The 17787-nt window shown below is 32.3% G+C and overlaps 1 protein-coding gene across 1 annotated transcript; it reads left to right on the top strand.

Annotated features, from left to right (window-relative positions):
* Window positions 1-2002: 2002 nt before the first annotated feature.
* LOC114758577 (protein STRICTOSIDINE SYNTHASE-LIKE 10-like) lies at window positions 2003-4639 on the top strand. Its single transcript, XM_028947635.1, has 3 exons — window positions 2003-2271; window positions 3671-3947; window positions 4077-4639. The coding sequence occupies exons 1-3, from the start codon at window positions 2003-2005 to the stop codon at window positions 4605-4607; spliced, it is 1077 nt and encodes a 358-aa protein (XP_028803468.1). The 3' UTR covers window positions 4608-4639.
* The last annotated feature ends 13148 nt before the right edge of the window (window positions 4640-17787 follow it).

The raw sequence follows: 17787 nt of genomic DNA, 5'->3' as shown, positions 1-17787 counted from the left end.
CCAAATGTATTCTTGTTATCACCTGAAACAGAGTGTGTTGTTATAAAAAAAACGTGTTGTTAAATTTTAATCCCAGACTTGTTATTTTATAATCAGAACTTGTTATTTTCAAATGTATTGTTGTTATCACCTGCAACAGAGTGTGTTGTTATAAAAAAAACGTGTTGTTAAATTTTAATCCCAGACTTGTTATTTTATAATCAGAACTTGTTATTTTCAAATGTATGCTTGTTATCACCTGGAACAAGAGTAAATGAGTTAATTTATATTTTTTTTGTATTATAATGTTAGCAAAAATTTGTTGGCTCAATAGTCATTCCTAATTTTGGGAAGCATGAGGTTGGGGGATCAAATCCCCCCAACCTCACTTCCCCCCAATTTTAAAAAAAAAAACAGTTTCAAAAAAATAAAATAAAGGAAGGCCGCCGGAATCCGGCCGCCGGCATCGAAGCTCCGGCGGCCGAGGTGGCGGAGCTACGGCGGCCGGATTTCAACGAGGCAGTGGTGTTCTTTTTTGGAAAAAAAAAATAAAGAGAGGTATTTTGGTAATTTGACCATGATTTCATAATTGCAAATTGGGACCGGGTCCTTGTGAGTAATTTCTCAAATTCAGGGTCCCTGATTGCTATTTTATATATTGAGGGGTCTTTATTTGCAATTTTCTCTAAAATATATTTCATTGCCCCAAACGGGTGGATTAAATTTGGGATCCTTATTGTCAGCGCCTCAAACAAGTAAATTTGCTCCCAAAAATTTTTTTGGGTACCAGCACTCTTCAGTAAAAATTTCTGAAATAAATTTGCATCTTGACCCTTGAATTATTTCAAACCAACAAACTGTAAAAATTGAATTTTCTAAATTAAAGTTTGGAAATTAAATCAATAATTAAGAAAAAATGTAGGCACAAACTGTTATATTTTCTCTAATACTAGTTTCAAAAGCTATGCTCCGTCATAATAATCAAATATGCATTAATTGTATTTTTGAGTGTAAATATTATTGTAATAAGAACAAGGCTATTTTACAAATAGTTTTATAGCCTAATGACATATAAATTCTTTTGTAAATGGAAAGTAATGGTTTTAATTTTTTTTTAAAAACTAGGCTGCCATAAGCCCATGTTTCATATAAAAATTTTAGGGATTCAATTTATTAAGATTTTTTAATGCTCAAAACAAAAACAAACTAGATAGAACAAAATAGTTTAGAGAAATCGACGAAATTGGGAAAAAAAAAAGCAACCAAAATAACTGAACCAAATAGACTAAATTTTGGCCGTGCATTGTCTAATATGTGAACCTATCCATTTTTTCTCCAGCACTAAAATATTCAGATAATGTGCAAATTTGTCTTAAAAATATACGGTCAAAAGTTTTGAGTGTCCGAAAGTTTTTTAAGTCTCGATATTATCTTGAAAGTTATAAAAACATAGCAATGTTGTCTTAAGTGTTATCCCAGTTAATTTAAACTTTTAGTTTGATCAAATTGCTTATGTGGCATGCCGCCTCATCATTTCTCCCTCTCTTCCTTCCCAGGTCACCCTCCACATGGCATGCCACCTCATCATCTCTTCCTTCCTCATCATCTACAGAAATTTCCACGGCTTCACAATCATACTGTCTTCCTAATTATAATTATTGTCCTCGTTGGCCAAAAACCGTTATTATCACGCCTTTGTGGTTTGTTCAAGTTCTTCCCTGGATCTTTTATTTTTCTCATTTTCGAGCATCAGAGCAATGATGAACACAAGCAAGTTCGACGACAGAAATTAGGGTGGATTTTTCAGACAAATGAAGAAGGGAATTTCGCAAGATTCAAAATGGAGAACGAAGAATGGAGAAAAGAATTTGAATGAGGCAGAAAGGGAATTAGGGTGAAATTTGATTCAGAACGAAGGAGGAAATGTTGGCACGAGTTAAGAGTTATGTGATGAAATTATAAATGCTTCATCCCCAAAGTGATGTCTCTGGTTGTCAGCAAAAAAAAAAAAAAAAAAAAAGTGATGTCTCTGGCTCTTGTCTCCATGAAGCCTTCTTCTTCTTCTTCTGTGATCTTCGCGTTAGTCTATCTGTTACTCTCATCATCCCTTGCTGCTGCTAATAACTTGGCTCCCAATGAACTGATCAGACTCCCAAAAGTCGTGGGCCCTGAAAGCTTGGCCTTCGACTGCAACGGCGACGGCCCTTACGTTGGTGTCTCCGACGGCCGGATTCTCAAATGGAGTCAAACTCTCAAACAATGGCTCGAGTTTGCTCTCACCTCACCACGCAGGCATGTAACCCCACCTTGTCTTTGTTTTTTTTGTGTTTCTCTTTTTAAGAAAAAAAAGAGGTTAGAAGAGCAGACATAAGGGGATTATAAAAAAGTTAACTATGATTAAGGCCCAACCAAAAAGTTTGGGCCAAGCATGTTTAAGTCCAAATTTTTAATTTTGAATGAAGACATTCTTATTTCTACCGTCACTACTAATATTTAAATCAGCTGCTAGAATTTATATTCGATTACCAGTCACCGTGTATCATTTTTATCATTTATTTTAGAAAAATCAATTTTTAATTCCTTACAAGTTTGATTAGGTTGTAACTCAATTAGTGTAACTTAGTTCCTATAGTCTTGACTCAGTTATAACTTAGTTTTTTAACTCTAACTCAGTATAACTTTCTCCTCATAGTTTAAACTATTTAAAAGTTTAGTCCATATATTTTTAAAAAAATAAAAGTATATATTTCATGAAACTTAGAGACTAAAGTTTTGAATAGTTAAAATTACAAAAATTAATTTGCAGTGAGCCAAACTTTAGTGACTGCATTATAACGAATCAAAACATTAGGGATTGAGTTGGATCAAATTAAATTTTTATTTTCTCTGCAGTATAGGAGCAAAACCTTTTATTTATGAGGTTAAAATCTTTATTACCCATTTTAAGTCTCTTTCAATGGGAATAACTTTGACTGTTCATCACTATCATATCGGAACCATCAAAATCTAATATGCAATATTCATATCTCATTTTTGTATTTTTATTTTTTAAAATAATGATATAAAATCTAAAATAAAGATAATCTTTTAACTATTATTTTTCAAAAAAAAAGTTTCAAAATTTTTTTTAAAGAAAATTAATAAAAAATTTTAAATTTTGATAATCCACATTAAATCTAGACAGTTCAAATATGATGTGTTTACATTCTAAGTCTGTTTCAATGGGAATGGAAAGTTACCATATCCGAAATAGGAATGAAAAGTTATCATATCCAAACCATCAAAATCTGATATGAACAATGCATATCTCATTTTTTATTTTTATTTTTTAAAATAATTATTTTAATGAGTATAAAATTTAAAATAATGATAATCTCTTAACCATCATTTTTTTTAAAAAATAATTAATTATAAATGTTAAATCTGAACTACCTACATTAAATCTAGATAGTTTAGATCTAATGAGTTTTAAGTGCTCATTACCTTGATAGGCACCTATACCAGGTCCATTTCAATGCGGAAAGTTGTTTAGTATGTCTTGAATGCCTAATTTTTCTTCCCCATCCACATTAAAAGCCTAAACTAGATTATCTTTGAACTAATGTTTTCTAAAACTAGTTGATTTTCAATCTCTAAATACCTCAAGCAATCTATACACATATACATATCATATCTTGATGTTTTACTACAGGGACAGGAAATTTTGTGATGGAACATCAGATCCAAAGAAAGAACCTACATGTGGGAGGCCACTGGGACTCAAATTTCACAAGAAAACATGTAATCTTTACATAGCAGATGCATACTTTGGCCTCTTAATGGTGGGACCAAGTGGTGGTGTAGCTCAACAACTAGCCACTTCTGCTAATGATGGCTCTCCTTTCCAGTTCCTCAATGCCTTAGACATTGATGAAAAATCTGGTGTTGTTTATTTCTTGGATAGCAGTACAGTATTCCAAAGAAGGTGTGTTAGTGTTTATATATACATATATACATGCTACTTTTGCTGCATAATTGGATTATTTATTTCTTTACTTCCATAGCTTCAAATTTAAGTAAATAAACTCTAAAGCTTTCTCCTTGTGCATGAAAGGGAGTTCCAATTGGTAGTCCTTACAGGAGATAGGACAGGAAGATTGCTTAAGTATGACCCAAGTAGTAAGAAAGCACAAGTCTTGGTCCAGGGCTTTGCATTTCCAAATGGTGTGGCTCTAAGCAAGGATGGATCATTCCTTCTGTTAGCAGAATCAACTTTTAACATCATTCACAAGGTGTGGCTAAAAGGTTCTAAAGCCTACACTTCAGAACTTTTTGCAACACTTAAAAGGTCCCCAGATAATATCAAGACCAATAACAATGGAGATTTCTGGGTGGCACTGAACAGTTATAGGGCAGTGCTTGGAAATGCAGATCATAATGCAATTCTGCAGAAAGAGACTTTAATGCCGTGGTGGAAAAAAGAAGACCCTGTTGCAGTAAGACTTGATGAAAATGGAGAGGCTTTGGAGGTTCTGGATGGTGGTGGAGGCCAAGAGCTTAACTCTGTAAGTGAAGTGGAAGAACATGATGGGAAGTTGTGGATAGGGTCTTCTGTGAAAGATTATGTTGCTATAGTTAATAATGCCTAGCTTTTCCATATATTTGTATCTTTTTCTCTTTATAATGTTTTTATCTTTGATACAATATAGTTGTATCTTTGTTATATCAAACTTGTTGCATTTCATTCAAACTTGCTATGTATTGAATATCTTTTAGTTGAATGAAATGATTACTTATATTCCCGTTATGCTTTATTATTGTTCTCTTGTTCTTTAATTTCTTATCTATATGCCGAGATTAAGAGGAAGCAAACTTTAATTTTATGAGCTTACGAACTTCATCTAAGGTTTTGTCATTATAAAAAAGAAAAGAATGTTGAATAACCTTTTTTAATGATGACAAAACTAGTAAAAGATTGCATATTATATGACAAAATTATCAAGTTGAAGGGATACAAGAGAAGAGAAGACTAAGAGACTTCAGATTTTTTTTTTCACTTTTTTTAAAAAAAATTTTTAGTCTTTGTATCTCATGCAAAAGAGTCTTGGAGAGCTTTGTTTTCACATGAAAATTAGCTTCTCATCAATATAATGGTTAAAGGAGGTTAGCAACACTTTGATTTTACAAAATTTAGAAGGCAATCAAAAATGTTTTTCACATTAAATCCCTATTTAATGCGTTAACCTTGCTATCTGATGCCTTAATTACTTTGTTGATGAAAGCATATTTTTATTCTTAATTTTCGAATTAGCTTGCTAATTCTTTCACTTAATGTGTTATCATGCTTCAAAATTGATTTTCACTCCATGGAAAAATCCTAACAATTTTTAACGCGTTAACTTTTTTTTTTTTTGGTAGCTTGTCTCTATTTTGAGCTTCAACATGTTAATTAAAGTCTTCTACGTACGTGGTGCATCATGCATTGGGCTACGTATCATATATATGCTACTATTTTCAATAATTTTCTTGAATTTTTAATGAGCATTGGTCTATCAAATTTTAGTTAATAATATCCATCTTGTTGATACTTCTCTCATAATTAAGCATCAAAACTTGTCATTACTTCTTTAGTACGTCCATTTTTTTTTTTAAACGTATATAATAACGGTACAAAAAATTTTCCTCTACTTGCTGTGAAGCCATTGGGTCTGCTGATCCTTACGGTCGCTTTACTTTATTTGATTTGCAATACCGCAGCGACAACAAATGCTTATTTCATTAATTGGGATCGGTTATGTAAATAGGATATTATTATACTTTGTCAATAACCAAATATTTATATAATTATTAACTAAAAAGATTTCACTTAATATTTTCATTGACTGTTTTTTTCGCTCTTCCTCTATTTCTTTTTAAAGGATTCTATACTGTTTGATATACCTTTCTCACTAATACATTCAATGGCCTTCTTTGAATGTGTCCAAACCACTTTAAATAATTTTCTTACCATTTTTTAATAGATGCCATGCCCACTCTTTCATGAATATATCCATACTTGTTATGAATCTTAATTTTTTTTATGTGACCACATGTTTATTTCAACATTTTTTTACCTTCACCATATACTCATGTTCTCCTTTTAAAACCTGACATTTACTACCACATATAGTGCAATAAAATTTTCCTTCGACCTTATTAGATACTCTTCCGGTCCTAAATATAAGGCTCCTTTTATAGTGTGAATTACATTACAAAAAGAGTCTTATATTTAGAATCAGAAGAGTATTTTTTTTTGTCACAAATAGCTCCAATAGTGTTTCTCTATTTAAACCACCCAACTTAAATTTAATGATTGACATCTCTATTAATTTCATTATCTTTTTGTATAATTGACCTAAAAATTATGAATGTTTACAATTGCGATATGATTTGATCTCCTGTCATAACCTCCAAATCACTTCTAACTATTTCATGAATTACAATAGTACCACAAAAGTGAAACAGTTAAGCTTCAGGCTTTTCAAAATGAAAAATTGAAAATATATTGAAAATTTGAAACTACCAACTACGTAGAAAAGCAGCTTGCAACCATAACGACGCTATCACGAATTGATAATTTACAATCTTTAATTGACACAACTAACTAAGTACACTATGTCAACCTATCTAATGCCGGCGTGAGTAAATAATGTTAAAAGGTTATAAAGATTCAATACTGTCCAATTTTAAATTATAATAAATGGACTGAAAATTAGATAAAAGATGTAAAAGTCATCTAATCTCACTTTGTTTTGGGGACAAACAATCCAATATTTAAAACTATATTGAGTTCCGACAAATTTGAACTCTAATCAACCTAGGCCCTAAATTTCTTTTTGGTAAACTTACATTTTTTTTTTTGAGATACAAGGAAAATTGGACGAATTAAAACAAAAACCTCAAGTCAAACATAATATTTAATATAATCTACTACAGTCTACAAATACATGGATCATCTATTTGACACGTGGAAGCAGCAAACAGGATCATTTGACTTCAATCTTTCGCTAATAAATTTTTCACAGCGAAAAGTCAATTCCTTTGACACAACTTGAACTTCAATCCTTTATTATTTATACATTTTTTATGTAAAATTATCATAATACTCCCTCCACTTAAAATATAAGATAAACTTTACCAATTTATATTTATCAAGGAATTAGTTAAAATCAGTTTAAAACAATAAATATGTAAAATATGTGAAACAATAAATGAATTAAAAAAAAAAAGAGAATAAAAAACTCATTAAATGTTCAGACAAAAATAAATGTTATCTTATAAAAAATGTGAAGCCCCTATAATAAAATTCATCTTATATTTTGAACTGCACGGATTAGTTTTCAAAATATTAAATGTACACCATTAAAATTTTGATCTGACAAGAAAAAGGAAAGGGAAGGAGCACCCATTCCACGGTACATATGTGTGCGCGCGCTTTATTTCTCGATGATCTCTCCATCACTATAACCCATAAAGCCTTCTTCTTCTTCCCCAATTTTCTGTGTTATTCTGTTACTCTCATTTGCAGCAACCTTGTCCTTCGCCTCTGGTGAAGTGATTTTCAAGGATGGCATGAAAAACTCCATTGAACTCAGACTCCCGAACGCTTCAGGCCCTGAAAGCTTCGCCTTTGACTGTATTGGCGAGGGGCCATATGCTGGTATATCAAATGGTACAGGATCCTCAAATGGCAAGGAACTCACAAAGGATGGGTTGAGTTTGCTGTCACCTCACCAAACAGGCAATTAAAGCTATTTCATAAAATTTTGACTAAAAAATGATCTGTAATTAATATTGATCATCCATATACATATTGCATGTAGAAACCTCATAACTGTGTTGGGTTTGGCTCGTTTGTGTAGAAGTATAATGTGTTTCTTAGTTTGAAATCTTGGCTTTTTCTACCTGAATCTTTTCAAATGTGTGATTATAGGCATAGGAAACCATGTGATGGATCAACAGATCCCAACAAGAAGCCTACTTGGGGGAGGCCACTGGGACTCAAATTTGACAGCAAAACTTGTAATCTTTATATAGCAGATGCATACTTTGGACTCCTGATGGTTAGGCCTAGTGGTGGTGTCGCCAAACAACTAGCCATTTCTGCTTATGATGGCGGCGCTTCTTTCAAATTCCTAAATGACTTGGCTGTTGATAGCCTAACAGGTGTGATTTATTTCACAGAAGGTATTCTTCTCTGCCTTCATGTACGTGTTGAATCTTCATAGCTATTTGATTCTCACATCAGCGAACCTCACCTTACAGTGAAGTTTGATGAGAAGACAGAGACTTTGGTGGCTTTGGATGGAAGAGGAGGTTCAGAGCTTGAGTCTGTGAGCGAAGTGAACGAACATTATGGGAAATTATGGATTGGATCTGTTACCAAACCTTACGTTGTTGTGGTTAATTAAGGCATAACTTCAAATAAATCAGGAATAACGTTTCTGAGCTTGCTTTGAATGTAATAAATATTCACCATATTGAAATTGCATTTTTTTTATCTATGTTTTCTAATAATTCCGCATTTTCGATTATTGTAAATGGGTTGTCTCACGATGTGATGCTTTGAATGAGAATTTAGTCACATGATTGTGTGGTGTCGAAGAATATATATATATCTATATATATATGGGGCCTCAAGTTAGTTTGATTCCCTCATTTTAATATAATTATTTATTTGTAACTAATATGTTAAATATTAGTGCTACTCTTTCATAATTATTCTTAACATTTAATTTGATTTATAGCTTTTTAATACTAAGAAAAAAAAGAATGCCAGGTCCCTGACCCTGATATACAAGCTAGCTAGTTAGGATATAAAATATAGGTCCACTTTATTTTTTATATTCATATTTTTCCCAAACTAAATTCACTGAACTAATAATGTGATATATAATCTGGTGTTATATATGGTATTTTGGGAGCGTCATCAGATTATATTTGTAATAATTAACTAATTCACCTAACTTTCTTGATCTACACAAATTAATTTAGTAACTCTCTTTTATATTATAGATATGAAGTTTAATTATGAGTATTTTGATAAAAGAAACATTTAATTTTGCAGACAAAATGGACATGTTCACATATTAAAGACATTACAGAGCCAAAATTTAGTCTATTTGGTTCAGCTATTTTGGTTACATTTTTCAATTTGGTCCATTTTTTCTAAATCATTTTGGTCTATATAATTTGTTGAGTATAAAAAATCGAAATAAATTGAATCCCTAAAATTATTATATGAAACAGTATTTTTTTTCCTTTCAAATTCAGAGGACATAGAATGGGCTTTTTTAAAAAAAATATATATTTAAAACCATTACTTTCCATTTACAAAAGAAGTTACATATCATTAGGCTATAAAACTATTGGCAAAATAGATTATTGGGAAAATTACAAAAAAGACCGTGAAATTTGAAAAATTACAGATAAGGACCTATTCACAAAAATTGTTATGAAAACTTATACTATTATTATCAAAACTTATAATAATGTTGTCACAAGTCCTTATTCATAATTTTTCAAATTTTATGGTCTTTTTTTATGATTTTTCCTAGATTATTCTTATTAGAATAGTATTTATACTCAAAAATACAATTAATGCATATTTAATTAGTATCATGAAGCATAGCTTTCGAAACTAGCATTAGAGAAAAATATAACATTTTTTGCCTAAATTTTTTTCTCAGTTGTTGATTTAATTTCTAAACCTTACTTTAGAAAATTCAATTTTTATAATTTGTTAGTTCGAAATAATTCAATCTCTTTTAACTTCTTGACTTAAAGCATTTCCTTTTATATCATTTTTTTAATTCAATAAACTATAAGCAATGAGTGAGACATAGGAGTGATCCATAACGAAAACAAGAACAAGTCATTTTTTCAGAAAATAAAATTAATTACATGAATCATATAATGTTATTAGACTTTGTGAACGATTAACCCAAAAGAATTAACCATGCAGTGGGACAAACTAGTATGGATAGAACTTCTTTTTTTTTGGGAAAAAAATAGACCATTTGAAGAGTTTACAAACTTATCTGCTATGTATGCGTTCAATTCCTGCTGAGTGCTGCGTGTATTTACGGGTTGCACAGGTGGAAACATTTTTTTTTTTTGGGTCAACTATATAGGGGGGAAATAAGAGCTATTGCCTATTCAATATAAATATGTAATTTTAGGAACTAAATATTGTAATTTAATAAAAAGATGTTTCTTTTTCTGGGTTCGCGTGGAGGCCAAGTAAGCACGTCTATTTCAAGTTCCAACGGCTATATTTCATTTTGGGAATTGATTTTTTTTTCTTTTTTATTTGATCATGCTTTTGGAAAATGATTACGGACATATTTTTAAAAGTCTTTTCCGTATTTTAGTTTCAACAGCTAATATTTTCCACAGCCATCTATTATTAATTGCTGCATGCGATTCAACGGCTATAATTCAATTTTTTTTCCCCAACGGCTACAATTCATTTCAGAAATACATTTTTTTCTTCTTTTTCTTTGATATATTTTTGGAAAATGATTACGGTAATAACGTTCAAAAATCTTTTCTGGATTTTATTTCCAACGGCTACTATTTCTACCGAACGCTCTCCAATCAGCTCTCCAATAAGCGTAGAGAGAACAGTTTGATGATTCCGAAGGAACACTCTCTAGGGCAAGCCTCGAAGAAGAAGAATCGCGCAGAGCAGAGGTATTCTTTTGGGTCTGCTTTTGTTTCGTGCCCTTTTTGTTTTGATGATTCAGTCTGATTCATCTTCATTTATGGTGGATGATGCGCCTTTCTGCCATGACTACTGTGGTAGTCCGATGTGCTCCTAAGTATTTCATTCTACCTCTGTTTCAAGGTTTCTTAGTAAGTAGGATTTTCACTATTCAGCTAATTTTACCATACTAAGGCCAAACTATGCTTATCGCTCTGCTTTTTCAAATCATTTCCCGCAGTTTCTTTCGTGGTTTTGAGGGTTTATGAGCATCTCATGTATAAATATTTTAGTAGCAGTGTGGCTTGGTTCCATTATAATTACGGCCTCCTAATGTTAACACAATAATTAAGGCCTCCTAATGTTAACACAATATTAACCTGTAAAAATTGCTTTTGCTTCACCTCTTTTAGAAATCTTAATTACAGTATGCCATTGTTCCCTTAAAATAAGTTCTGTGCCAAACACACTCACGCACTTCTCTCTGCTTCTTACATACGGGACCACTGTTGGCTGTGATCATCTGATCAAAATTAGACGGTGAGGATTGGGCATTTGTACATAGGGTGGGTCCTATAGAAAGAAAGGATCAGCAAAGCAGGTAACAAGAAAGTGAATTGGTAGTCGTTTTGTACAACTTAGACTATTGCCTCTCTTTACTCACTTGTGTCCACAGACCTCTCTACATTCATTCGCAGGTGAGTTGATTTCTTTGTTGTTTTGGAGGTTATGTCAATATTTGATAGGCAAAACAAAAGAGAAGAAAAGCCATTGATGCGTGATTCATATATACATCCCACTTCCATGCATCATTCTCCATTAAAAAGTTCTTTGCTTTCTTATAACAGATCTTTAAACCCAAGATAAAAGTTTCCATATGCATAGGACTAAAAGGAATTTTTTTTTCCCTTTTGCGTTTTATCCTATTACATCAGTTTTTGGAATATCCAAAAATGGTAGTTTACTAAGAGCAGTCCTAGTGAGGATATGACTTTCTTTCCCACACTATATATGATATGTTTCATCATTAATCCATCTTGATGTTATCCTTTGATATGACTCTCTCTCTCTCTCTCTCTCTCTCTCGCCCCCTCACTATCTTTTATTTTCATATGATAGCTAGAATCATTAAGATGAAAACAAAAAAGTAGAGAATGATGCAAGGAAGTGGGCACATAGTAGTGCCTACAGGGTTCAGGTTCCGCCCAGCAGATCAGGAGTCTCTACGCTGCTATCTCAGGAAGAAAGTCTCTTTAGAAGCCATTGACCTCGATGTCATCCGAGAAGTTGATCTCAACAAACTGGAGCCTTGGGATCTCAAAGGTGTATTATATATACATTAGTATATACATATATGGGCATCCATATAACATTTACCTCCATTCGAAAATCAAAATCAATCCCCTATATATAGGCTAGCTTTTTTTCTCACATTGCATATCATTGCGTTGCTTTTCCCAGCATATATATTCATTCTGCATGCATTTATATATTAACTTACTATTTATGTTCAATGAGGTTCTCAATTTGTTTAGTCTAAGGTTTCATTATGTATTAAGACCTTTGCAACTAATTACTATCATATTTGTTTCAATATCTGATAAATCCCGTTAGATGGATTCACTAATGTTTTCCTTATGGGTTCATAATAAACTTTTGTACATGTTCTTAAGACCTGTTTGTAGGCTAGGCGAGCTTTGAGGGCATTGAAGGGTTCGGGTATAAATCTTTTCAAGCTTTTCACAATTTGATTTAAGCTATTTTACATTTTAGCAGTAGAGATACTAAGATGTTGTTGACATGTAAAAAACTCTGTACATGTAATTTCTAATAAGGATGGTCCAGGACTCATGGATACAAAAGGAGCAAGAGGCCGTCAACAAGATGGAGAAAGAAATGGCTGATTCTCTCTTATCTCAGGTAATTTATTTTGAAACATCAGATGGCATAACTAAATCATGTTTTATTCTGCGTCATTCCTAATCTCTTAGAATCTATTGCGAATGCTGCCGATATGCTATGAACTTAGATCAGTGGTGCTCTATAAATTTCATGATGGAGCAACTGAAGAGAAATTTGGTGCTTTCCATTCAGGTTTGTGTTAATATTTATTGTTATAATTTTTGTTATGTGAATATGGAGAGTGATCTGCTAGGCTTTCACCAACTCATCAACGACAGGGTAAGGTTAGCTGGTAAGTACAAGACAGAGGACCAAGTTAAATTAACAAAAACTTGTAATTTGGTTTTGTTATTCTAATTCTCTTAAATTTTGTCGAAGATTATTATTATTTGACTAATTTTGAGGCTCAGGTTACACCAAGTCACCAAGGTGTAATGTAATATCTCTTTTGAGCATTATGTTACAGCAAAACAAAATTATTCACCACATACTGTACAGATTTAAAACTATTTGCTTAGGGATAAATTTGAATCTTGGTCTTAGAGATTGAGCTCAAATGAATTTTTTTGTGGGAAACAAATTATTGAGTAAAGAATTTGGTTTTTATATTAGATTGAGTTATGTATAATATTTTATTTGTATTTCTTTTAAACATGAGTTAAAATATCTTCATATTCATCCAATTTGACAAATGAAACAAGATTATTATTATTTGACTAATTTTGAGGCTCAGGTTACACCAAGTCACCAAGGTGGTAATGTAATACTCCTCCGGTCCTAAATGTAAGACCCTTATACAAGAGTGTATAAGGGTCTTACATTTAGGACCGGAGGAGTATCTTTTTTGAGCATTATGTTACAGCAAAACAAAATTATTCACCACGTACCGTACATATTCAAAACTATTTGCTTAGGGACTATAAATTTGAATCTTGGTCTTAGAGATTGAGTTCAAATGAATTTTTTTGTGGGAAACAAATTATTGAGTAAAGAATTTGGTTTTTATAGTAGATTGAGTTCTGTATAATATTTTATTTGTATTTCTTTTAAACATGAGTTAAAATATCTTTACTCGATGCTAAAGTGCTGAGGCTAAGGTGCTAAAGTACTCTTGGCTTTCACAAAATGTCTTCATATTTGTCCAATTAGGTTTCATTTTTCTCTCTTGCTCTTTTTTTCTCTGTTTTGTTTAATTAATGTGAAATTGGTATGACATTTTATGAAGATTATATTCTAATTCTAATTATATATGTGTTGCTATATCCAAATTCCTGTGTGGGTAATTAAATCCTCTCCATGCATCTCAAGATCTGTTTAAAAACGATGCGAAAGCTCGTAATTGCATACCATTTTGGGTGGGAGTTTTGTTAGGGGCATACACCACATCATTTGAAAGCCCTCATTAAGATGAAGTTGATTTGCTGGATAAAATTACATCTCCCTTATGGTTCGATTAGCTTAACATCTCAACTTATGAAAATAGAGTTGTACTTGATCTTGTAGGCTTTAAGTTCAATACTAGTTTTTAAGCTTACTAATTGCACTTGATTGTACAAGTGGTATTAGAGCACATAAGTGGACTAATAACTATAATTTTTTTCCCTTAATAGCCGCACAGAAATGGAAATAGCAACCCTAGTTGCCATCTATTTGGTTTACTTATAAGTTTTATTGGGTATACCTTATATACTGTTTTTGGGCAACCCTCTCAACAACATGGGGACTAGTTGAAGTAATGAGCTTACCGATATTAGGCTTATTACTTCAATTGAGATAATGAAAAATCATTTTGTCTTTTTAGTTGGACTTATACTTCTTTAAAAAGATAGCAAAAAAAAAAAAATTTCTAAAGTAGAAACTAAGAGGAATGTTTATAACCAATGCTTCCACAGATTTGATAGTGGTTTACAATTTGCGTTTGATATTAGATCAGTTATGGATTTGAGTCTCTAAGTGTTATTGGGGGATTCTCAAAGAAAGTTTGGCTAACTATATGTTGATGTTAAAAAGGTTTAGGAAAATAGAGTTATGGCAACTAACATGTATCTGTTGACTTAGTAAACTTTTGACCTGTTTAACTCTGTTAAGTGTTGTTAGGGGATTCTAGGAGAAGGTTTAGGCATCCTTATATGGTTGAACAGTTTTAAATTCTCAAACCATAGCAATGGTAGCTTTAAGTTGGTGTATTACAAGTCCCCTTTGTGATTTAATAGTTGTGCCTGATTTTCTTTAATTTAGCTTAAGTTTAGGGCCTAGTCTTGATAATGGCCTTAGGTATGTTTTGATGGGACAAGTAAATGATAACCTAGTTTTGGTCCAAATATGCATTGCTCCAGTTAGAATGTGCTAGATGTATTATTTTGAAAAAATTGCAAATAAAGACCCTCTAATATATAAAATAGCTATTAGGGACTCTGAATTTGGAAAATAGCTTCAAAGGACCCAGTCCCAAAAATGATAACCTTGTATTGGTCCAAATATGTATTGCTCCAGTTAGAATGTGCTAGATGTATTATTTTGAGAAAATTGCAAATAAAGACCTTCTAATATATAAAATAGCTATTAGGGACCCTGAATTTGAAAAATAGCTTTAAAGGACGCCCAAATTGCAAATATGAAATGATGGTGGAATGTCCAAAATGCCCTCTATTTTTTTTCCTTTTCTTCCTCTCCAGATCATCTTCTTCCCGACCTTTCCTCCTCATTTTCCTCTCTTTCTTCGTTCTCTCTTCCCTCTCCAAGTTTCCTTCCCTCTCCTCACTCCTTCTCAAAGTATATGGAACTCACAATGTCCTTTGGTAGTCCTTTCTTCATTGTCATCCCTCGTCACTTTCTTCTTATCTTGCTTAGCTGCTCTTTCATCGACAATGAAGCCTCTTCCATCATTCTCTTTGTTGTTGTGGAAGGAGAGGAGAGTCGGGGAGTTTGAGGGAGAGTGACAGTCATTTGTAATGCTTGTAATGTTTGCTTGCAATGTGTGTGATTGCTTGGTGCTGAGACAAACGCCCAACAAATCTGGATTTTTATTCTTCATTTCTATTTTGATTTTCAGCTTGTGTTCATAATTGAAAATAAAGTTTGATAAGTTGTTGAAAATAAGAAGTTGACAAGTTCTGATACCCACTTCACGACAAGTTCAGTAATGCTAACAAGTTTAGCAAGGCCCTCAAGAAGCAATTCATAGAATTCGAGTTTCTGTGTTAAAATGACAGCATTTTCAGATTTCTTTAGCAGAGATGACAAGTTCTGCAAGTTTAGTAAGGCGAATGACAACTTCTGATAAGCAATTCATAGAAATTTGAGTTTTTGTATTAAAATGACAGGTTTTCATTAGGTTTTCATACTTTTTCTGTTAAAATAACTGGATTTCCACATTGATTTATCAAATGACAAGTTCACAATAGAAAATGACAAGTTTCCATAAGATGAATACATTTTCATACTTTTTCTGTTGGAATTATAATTTGCACATTTCTGATAAGTTCATAATGGAAAATGACAAGTCCATTGCTACAGTAAAATGACAACAACCACTTTTGATAAATAGTAAGTATGTAAAATGACAAGTTCCCATAATGTTTCCATATAATTGTAAATTTCTCTGCTGAAATAACAATATGCAGATTTCTGATAACATCTCATCATCAATTTCACTTCTCATTTCCTCTTAATGTATATTGCACCAAAACTCTCATAAGCCCCTCAAGAAGCATGCTCATATCAACACCAGCGGTATGCACTACGATGAAATCCCAAATGTAAATTGTCATATCATATGAACAAAAAACCATCAAATTTAGGCTAGAACTTTATTCGTTTAGCACTGTATCTAGGGCTCGTTTGTTCCTCACATCCCACACCTTGATCGATTATCCACTGAGATCGATTATCCACTGAAATCATCATACTTGATTTCTGCAATTAGCTTGTTTGCAATTATCAGAAGTGGGTGCTGTCAGAAATTGTAATTCCTGCAAAAGAATATGAAAATCTTATGAAAACTTGTTACTTTCTATTGTGAACCTGTCATTTGATAAATCAATGTGGAAATCCAGTCATTTTAACAGAAAAAAGTATGAAAACCTAATGGGAACCTGTCATTTAACATATCAAATTTGTTATTTTCAATTATGAACACAAGCTGGAAAATCAAAATAGAAATGAAGAATAAAAATCCAGATTTGTTGGGCGTTGTCTCAGCACCAAGCAATCATCACACACATTGCAAGCAAACATTACAAGCATTGCAAATGACTGTCACTCTCCCTCAAACTCCCCAACTCTCCTCTCCTTCCACAGCAACAGAGAAAATGATGGAAGAGGCTTCATTGTCGATGAAAGAGCAGCTAAGCAAGATAAGAAGAAAGTGACGGGAGATGACAATGAAGAGAGGACTACCGAAGGACATTGTGAGTTTTATATACTTTGTGAAGGAGTGAGGAAAGGGAAGGAAAACTTGGAGAGGAAAGAGAAAGAGAGAAGAGAGAGAGGAAAATGAGGAGGAAAGGTCGAGAAGAAGATGATCTGGAGAGGAAGAAAGAGAAAAAAATAAAATTCAGGGTCTTTTGAAGCTATTTTCCAAATTCAGGGTCCCTAATAACTATTTTATATATTGGAGGGTCTTTGTTTGCAATTTTTCCTATTATTTTCTTAAGAAGTATTATTATTTTAATTATGATTTTTTTGGAAATACCTTATTTTCATTTTATTTTGTTTTATCTTTTTGCTCAAAAATTGTCTTTTTGTAATATAAGTGGAATTTCTTTTAAAATACTTTTGCATTGAGTGGTAATAAACATTTTTGTGATAAATTTAATTATATTTGCAGTAAAACACAATTGAAAAGAGTATATAAAAATATATTGTTTCGTAAGTAACCTATCAAAAGGCTGCTACTTCAATCTAGGAAATAGCTGAAAAAACTCAAGAGTTCCAACATCATAAACTCGAAAACGAGACAAATACTTTTTTTTGTTTGCAAGATAATGTTGCATCAAGAGGACATGGGCAAAATGGTAGTATGATTAACAGATTAATCAAAAGATATTACAATGGTAGTGCAGGCAGCATAACATATTAGAATTCTCTATTAGTATTTCAAAGTAGTCAAAAGATATTACTTAATTAGGTACTATAACAGATTAAATATCATCCAGGAAAAGCAAAATGGTAGTGCAGGCAGC

Source organism: Neltuma alba, unplaced genomic scaffold (assembly GCF_004799145.2).
Source record: "Neltuma alba isolate B1F8T4 unplaced genomic scaffold, ASM479914v2 tig00010738_pilon, whole genome shotgun sequence".
Lineage (NCBI taxonomy): Eukaryota > Viridiplantae > Streptophyta > Magnoliopsida > Fabales > Fabaceae > Neltuma > Neltuma alba.
This window is presented reverse-complemented; position numbering and strand designations above follow the sequence as displayed.